This window comes from Haliotis rubra, unplaced genomic scaffold (genome assembly GCF_003918875.1).
Source record: "Haliotis rubra isolate DU_JTF1 unplaced genomic scaffold, ASM391887v1 Scf18, whole genome shotgun sequence".
NCBI lineage: Eukaryota > Metazoa > Mollusca > Gastropoda > Lepetellida > Haliotidae > Haliotis > Haliotis rubra.
In genome coordinates, this window is record NW_025765780.1 from 847,051 (window position 1) to 855,232 (window position 8,182).

An 8,182-nucleotide genomic window follows, 5' to 3' on the forward strand; every position below is an offset into this window, starting at 1 on the left:
GTTTCACTCACTACAATACTGCTAACTGGGGCCTGACACCAGCTACAATAACGCTAACTGAGGCTTGACACCAGTGTCACTCGCTACAATACCACTAACTGGGGCCTGACACCAGTGTCACTCACTACAATACCGCTAACTGAGCCCTGGTACCAGTGTCACTCGCTACAATACCGCTAACGGGGGCCTGACACCAGTGTCACTCACTACAATACCGCTAACTGAGTCCTGACACCAGTGTCTCTCGCTACAATACCGCTAACTGAGCCCTGGTACCAGTATCACTCACTACAATACCGTTAACTGGGGCCTGACACCATCGTCACTCGCTACAATACCGCTAACTGAGCCCTGGTACCAGTATCACTCACTACAATATCGCTAACTGGGGCCTGACACTAGTGTCACTCACTACAATACCGCTAACTGAGACCTGGCACAAGTGAGTCTCGCTACAATACCGCTGAGGCCTGACACTCGCTAGAATACTGCTAACTGAGGCCTGGCACAAGTGTATCTCGCTACAATACCGCTAACTGAGGCCTGACAACAGTGTCACTCACTACAATACCGCCAACTGAGGCCTGACACCAGTATCACTCCCTACAATACTGCTAACTGAGGCCTGACACCAGTGTCACTCACTACAATACCGCTAACTGAGGCCTGACACCAGTGTCACTCGCTACAATACCATTAAACTGAGGCCTGACACCAGTATCACTCGCTACAATACCGCTAACCGAGGCCTGACACCAGCTACAATACTGCTAACTGAGGCTTGACACCAGTGTCACTCCCTACAATACCACTAACTGGGGCCTGACACCAGTGTCACTCGCTACAATACCGCTAACTGGGACCTGACACCAGTGTCACTCGCTACAATACCGCTAACTGGGGCCTGACACCAGTTTCACTCACTACAATACTGCTAACTGAGGCCTGACACCAGCTACAATACTGCTAACTGAGGCTTGACACCAGTGTCACTCGCTACAATACCACTAACTGGGGCCTGACACCAGTGTCACTCGCTACAATACCGTTAACTGAGCCCTGGTACCAGTGTCACTCGCTACAATACCGCTTACTGGGACCTGACACCAGTGTCACTCGCTACAATACCGCTAACTGGGGCCTGACACCAGTTTCACTCACTACAATACTGCTAACTGGGGCCTGACACCAGCTACAATAACGCTAACTGAGGCTTGACACCAGTGTCACTCGCTACAATACCACTAACTGGGGCCTGACACCAGTGTCACTCACTACAATACCGCTAACTGAGCCCTGGTACCAGTGTCACTCGCTACAATACCGCTAACGGGGGCCTGACACCAGTGTCACTCACTACAATACCGCTAACTGAGTCCTGACACCAGTGTCTCTCGCTACAATACCGCTAACTGAGCCCTGGTACCAGTATCACTCACTACAATACCGTTAACTGGGGCCTGACACCATCGTCACTCGCTACAATACCGCTAACTGAGCCCTGGTACCAGTATCACTCACTACAATATCGCTAACTGGGGCCTGACACTAGTGTCACTCACTACAATACCGCTAACTGAGACCTGGCACAAGTGAGTCTCGCTACAATACCGCTGAGGGCCTGACACTCGCTAGAATACTGCTAACTGAGGCCTGGCACAAGTGTATCTCGCTACAATACCGCTAACTGAGGCCTGACACCAGTGTCACTCACTACAATACCGCCAACTGAGGCCTGACACCAGTATCACTCCCTACAATACTGCTAACTGAGGGCCTGACACCAGTGTCACTCACTACAATACCGCTAACTGAGGGCCTGACACCAGTGTCACTCGCTACAATACCATTAAACTGAGGCCTGACACCAGTATCACTCGCTACAATACCGCTAACCGAGGCCTGACACCAGCTACAATACTGCTAACTGAGGCTTGACACCAGTGTCACTCCCTACAATACCACTAACTGGGGCCTGACACCAGTGTCACTCGCTACAATACCGCTAACTGGGACCTGACACCAGTGTCACTCGCTACAATACCGCTAACTGGGGCCTGACACCAGTTTCACTCACTACAATACTGCTAACTGGGACCTGACACCAGCTACAATAACGCTAACTGAGGCCTGACACCAGTGTCACTCACTACAATACCGCTAACTGAGCCCTGGTACCAGTGTTACTCGCTACAATACCGCTAACTGAGGCCTGACACCAGTGTCACTCGCTACAATACCGCTTAGTGGGACCTGACACCAGTGTCACTCGCAAACAATACCGCTAACGGGGGCCTGCAACCAGTTTCACTCACTACAATGCTGCTAACTTAGGCCTGACACCAGTGTCTCTCGCTACAATACCGCTAACTGAGGCCTGGCACCAGTGTCACTCGCTACAATACCGCTAACTGGGGCCTGGCACCAGTGTCACTCGCTACAATACCGCTAACTGGGGCCTGGCACCAGTGTCACTCGCAAACAATACCGCTAACGGGGGCCTGCAACCAGTTTCACTCACTACAATGCTGCTAACTGAGGCCTGACACCAGTGTCTCTCGCTACAATACCGCTAACTGAGGCCTGGCACCAGTGTCTCTCGCTACAATACCGCTAACTGAGGCCTGACACCAGTATCACTCGCTACAATACCGCTAACTGAGGCCTGACACCAGTGTCACTCACTACAATGCTGCTAACTGAGGCCTGACACCAGTGTGACTCACTACAATACTGCTAACTGAGTCCTGACACCAGTGTCTCTCGCTACAATACTGCTAACTGAGGCCTGGCAACAGTGTCTCTCGCTACAATACTGCTAACTGAGGGCTGGCAACAGTGTCTCTCGCTACAATACCGCTAACTGAGGCCTGACACCAGTGTCACTCACTACAATACTGCTAACTGAGGCCTGACACCAGTGTCACTCGCTACAATACCGCTAACTGAGGCCTGACACCAGTGTCACTCGCTACAATACTGCTAACTGAGGCCTGACACCAGTGTCACTCACTACAATACTGCTATCTGAGGCCTGACACCAGTGTCTCTCGCTACAATACTGCTAACTGAGGCCTGATACCAGTCTCTACAGATCAGGTCTTTTGCTAGTGTCATTTCCATAATCTGCAATCAGCTCTCAATTTACATCGACATTTACTTACACTACGACGACACACATAACAAATACTCTCTTCCGTCTGGTAAAGCAATATTGCCTCCTCTCAGCGATACCTTTTCTATTGTTCGTGTGTCGTCAATGCGCCAGTATTGGATAACTGTAGATAGCTAGTTCAGTCCGACCTATAGTGGTGAATGTTCATGTAAGTAAACTGACTACCTGGTGTGAAGGGCCGGTGCGTGACTGGCTCTGCACCGACTCCTGGCGCAATTTTCTTAACAGAGGACAAAAAACACTGATGTTTTTTTTCAAAACGTGGTTTAATTTGACACAATTATCTGAGTTTCCACCCAGAGAGCACTTGGAATATTCACTTGCCATAGAGTCAACAATCACGTGCTGGTCAGTGGAAATAACAGTGACGTCACCAATATATACGGAACACGTGAACATATGGAATTGATGGATATCACGGATATAAAAGGCACGATGTGCGAAGGTGATGTCACGGATATACAGGGCACGATGTGCGAAGGTGATGTCACGGATATACAGGGCACTTGCGTGTGACAGTGATATCACGGATAAACAAGGCACTTTTGTGAGACACAGTGATATCACGGATAAAAAAAAACACCGAGTGACACAGTGACATGTAAGTCACTTATGTGCTACACGGTGATATCAGGGATGATGTTTAAGTCACCGTGACACAGTGACAAATTAGGTGTGACAATGTGATATACAAGACGCACATATGATACAATATGATATCACGGATATGCAAGGCACGTGAGTGTGTGACAATGATATCACTGAAGTGAAAGACGTTAACCTCCCTGCAGAGATATACCCTATATATAAAGTCTGTGATCGTGTTTTATAGAGTCCATCACCAAGGCCGCCACATTTTATCACCCTCGACTTCCAAATGATGTTCAAGTTCTTGTCGGGGCGGAGTTGTTTCCCTTTCCCGTTTCACGGAAATCAAAGATGGCGAAGCAGAAACGCGTGGTGACGTAAACGTTTCATACTGACGTCTTGAGGAGAGGTCAATGTCACTCTTAGAATCCGGGGAAGACACAGGCGATGAGTCTGGGGATGAGCGGCTGTCTGGGAGAGACCTACTCTCAGGAGACGGTGTAAACCTTGGCCTATCCATTTTGGAATATGGGGAAACGTTTATATGAGGATTCTGGCTGTGGACCTGGTGAGTGACAGAGGCGGGGACGATGTTCCAGACGGGGGTGCAGGGACCCAGGCTATTGATGGGGAAAGCAGGCTGGCTGGCCTGGGGGATGACGTTGAGGGCTTGTAGGTGGGCGGGGTGGATCTGGGCCTCCGGGGGGATCTGAGACACACAGTTGGCAAGGTGGTTCAGAACACGTGACTTGACGTCATGGTTGACGCTGACAGCATCAAGGTATCTGGCGACTTCGCCTGCACATTCGTTAAATCCTGCTCGATATTTGCCCATGAGGAACGGGTCGGAAGACATGGCCGCTGAAAACCGAAACAAAAGACGTTAGTATATTAAAAATTGATCTCAACGGCATTTTACTGAACTTTAATTTTTAGTCTGTTATTTAAACATATAATCGAATGTGACATCATAACTATCTGATCACAAACGCACAAATTAAATTTGAGAAACACTATGATTGAGGTATGTTACAGGAACCGTTCTATCTTTGAATCGGTTATTGTTTCAAGACAGACATCAGCTTTAGAATCCATGTTGTTTGACCACGTCAAGGAGTCGTTCAACAAGAAGGTGTAGTTACCTGCTAGTTGTTGTCGCTGGAGGAGCTTCAGGTGTTTTACAGTCATCTCCAGGATGTCAGCCTTTTCAAGTTTGGAATATTGGGTGCTCTGAAATATATACAACTAATTAAAAGGATTGTTCAAAACATTCAAAACATTCAAAACAACACACTAATACACTATTACCGAGTATACAGAATACAAATGTCCAACCGAAGACGAAGTCCCCTCGCCCAAATTAACCATAACTTATCATTCACTATCAAATAACATTTTAACCTTTTAATGTGTGTGTTTGTGTGTGTGTGCTTGGGTGTGATGATCATTTCTAATTGATTCCGATTTCATGGACAATGAACGAAGGCCAAACAGGGCGAATTCCCTCGAAGGTTTTTTTCCAGAATTCGTTTACTTTCTTGTACGAAAGTATTTCGCAAAGTTTCACGACTTTTTCGCTCCCACGCTTTTGCCCAAGGCAATGTTGGCCGAAGTTCAGAATTGTTAGCTCTATACAAATCTTTCAGTTTGCGAGCCGGCGTAATGTATTTGCAATGCTTCGGTCGCTCACTTAGTCGCGAGCCACGCTTATCAACAGTGAGTCGAAAACACCGTGAGAAAGTGATAACCTGTGTAACCTTGCGACATTGTTGGTGGTGTATTTCAACAGTAAACCTGTCTAAGGGAGGGAACTCTCTGCTTTCGTATTCATCATGGAGCATGATAGGGGTTTTAGGCCTGAGTAAACATTCATACAGATTATAGACTGGGGTTGTGGGATCTACAATCAAAGGGAGATAACTAGTGTCTAACTGAAAGAATTACTGTTAGCTCACATGTAAATATCTCCAAGCTTGAAATAAAGAAGCGGAGACTCGCTGACCCGTGAGAAAGAACCCTCTCCAAACTAAATGACCCATCAACTATCTTCTCCATGCGACTTAATCGTCACCGCTGAACATACAGTATTGACATATCTGTCATTGAAATTTGTAATCAAATATTGTGTATGTACTTGAGATATGAACTACGAGCGTGAGAAAATTACAACCGAACATGATATAGAACAATTTCAATAAATTTGATCGCCGTCGTAAATATCCACCCCTGCAATACAAGCTTCCGTACTGCTTGACCACAAGATGCTTCAGCCACAAGGCCCAGGAAGCAGTGATATAGTATTGAAGCATGGGTGCAACAGGTGACCTGTAACGGGGCACCGTGGGATCAGCTGTTATTACTTACATCTTTCTTGAGAGCCTGTAGGACGAGGGATTTCAGCTGTCCAAGGCACTCATTTATCCGAGCTCGCCGTCTTTTTTCCATGAGTGGTTTGTTACTCTGCAATGAACATACACGTGCATACAGTATGACAATTTGTATGTACATCAGCAGAGTGACCATATATACATATGCTTGTGTCGTGCAAGACATACGAAACACAAACTTAAAGTTGATATGCCGTCTATGTCAAGTGCAAACGAGACGACTTTTGAATTATGATGCATTTACAAAAATAACCTTAATATAAAAAAAAACCAAAACATTTCATATAACAAATTAAATAAATGAAAATAAATTTTAATATTATAGACCTACCCTTCTAGAGGAGGCTCCTGGTCGCTTGTCATCGCTGCAGGTATCCGACATGGTTTCTGAAGAACACATCAACACGACTGTTGAAATGAGCAACTTTCCCAGTGAAATGTCTACCAATGCAACAGGTAGCCGAGTGAGCGTCGGCATGTAATGTATCGGAATTTAGATGTCGATTACCGTCCTTATACATCAAGCTCACTGTGAAGGCACGAAGTCTTGGTTTCCCACGCTGAGAAGACCCACTGGCTGTCAATCAAGCTTTGCGGGGGGTGGTGGTCGTGCGCGACACCAGTTTTGATTGGCTAGTGGGAGCGCGCGCAGTGGCATAAGCACTCCCAGGCGTCAATCAGTGGCGAAATTTACGAGATAAACTCACCGCACGCGCCGAAACTTACACCACCCTCAGATTTCGTCTGTGGGAATTTCCCGCCCTCTTTGCCCCGAAAGTGATTAGAAACCAACCATACCACGCAGTACATGATGGGCTAAATAATACAATTCAAAGCCCAACTTAGTGTTTGTTTTCGGTTTACAGAGAGAGTGCGCCCCGCGAGTGTGTTTCGCTTCAAATGCTTTCATCGCAAATCGTGGGAACGTACTGTACATCGATGAGCGACTCTGATACCGCAGCCTTCGTGATTGCTATACAATACAGATTATGAACTTTGCCGATTTTCACACATTGATAATCTTTTGTTTTCAATTTTTGTCGCTTGAAACTTCACAGTTTTCACTTTTGAACCCCTTATCGCAACACTCAATAGTGTTTGGTCAACCAACGCCGATTATTTATGAAACATTTTTGAACTGTAAGAAATACTGATAAAATCATCAGTGTATACAGTAAGTTTCGTCACAGGGTACCTAATTATACATACATATAGTTTCTAGCATTGCAACTCTTGTATGAATAAACTTTCAATAATACTGTCACAATATTTAATGACTTCCTTTCAAAATGTACTAAACTGACACAGCCAGTCTCCTGTACGAAGCGACCCAGACTAGAAGCGACCCTAAGGAAATAGCATCAACACGGTGTGTGCAATATATAGCATTCAAGTTTCATCAACAGTTATTCTGTTAACTGATTATCATTCTGGAATCAGTCCACGATGTAAAGCCAGTGTGTGGACAGACTGGGACGCCAGGTTTATGTACAATCCTTGCTTCCACGTGTTTTACCTGGCGCACATCTTACACACCTGTTGCTGACGAGAGAAAAATGAGCAGTCCATGCTTGTCAACGTCCATTTGTCACCCGGGACTACTGGTCAGCGAGACGTTTGCATGAACACACGTGCCGCCGTGACGGCCACACCGACGACACAGGCCGAGAACATCACTCAGACACCTCTTCTATACCTTTTGGAGGTTTCTCATAGTTATGTAATCAGCTCTCAGATACTGATGGGGTTTCATCTCTGATCGTTTGCTTTTCAGTAGTTTTAAATGACTGGCGACAATCTGATATCTCCAAAGGTGTTTGGAAACATTGTATTAACCTGCTGCGTACCATGTCTACCAATCATAGTATGTAAGTCGTCATCCTGGAATTCCCGGTCCTGGGTGGGATTCGAACCAGTACACCGCACTGAATATCGTTCATAACTCGAGGACAGCACTGATGCGACCACCGCTTCATGCATAAGGGAACTGTTTTGAAGCTGTGAAATGTGGACATTAATGTGCTGATCTATA

At 46.4% G+C, this 8,182-nt stretch overlaps 1 protein-coding gene across 1 annotated transcript; it reads right to left on the minus strand.

Moving 5' to 3' along the window:
• Window positions 1–3,422: 3,422 nt before the first annotated feature.
• On the minus strand, window positions 3,423–6,697 carry LOC124273349 (transcription factor HES-1-B-like). The gene is made up of 4 exons (XM_046708586.1): window positions 6,482–6,697; window positions 6,128–6,223; window positions 4,906–4,993; window positions 3,423–4,624 (listed from the first exon to the last, which is right to left on the minus strand). Exons 1-4 carry the CDS (start codon window positions 6,626–6,628, stop codon window positions 4,014–4,016), a joined length of 942 nt encoding a protein of 313 aa, XP_046564542.1. The 5' UTR covers window positions 6,629–6,697; the 3' UTR covers window positions 3,423–4,013.
• Window positions 6,698–8,182: the final 1,485 nt, after the last annotated feature.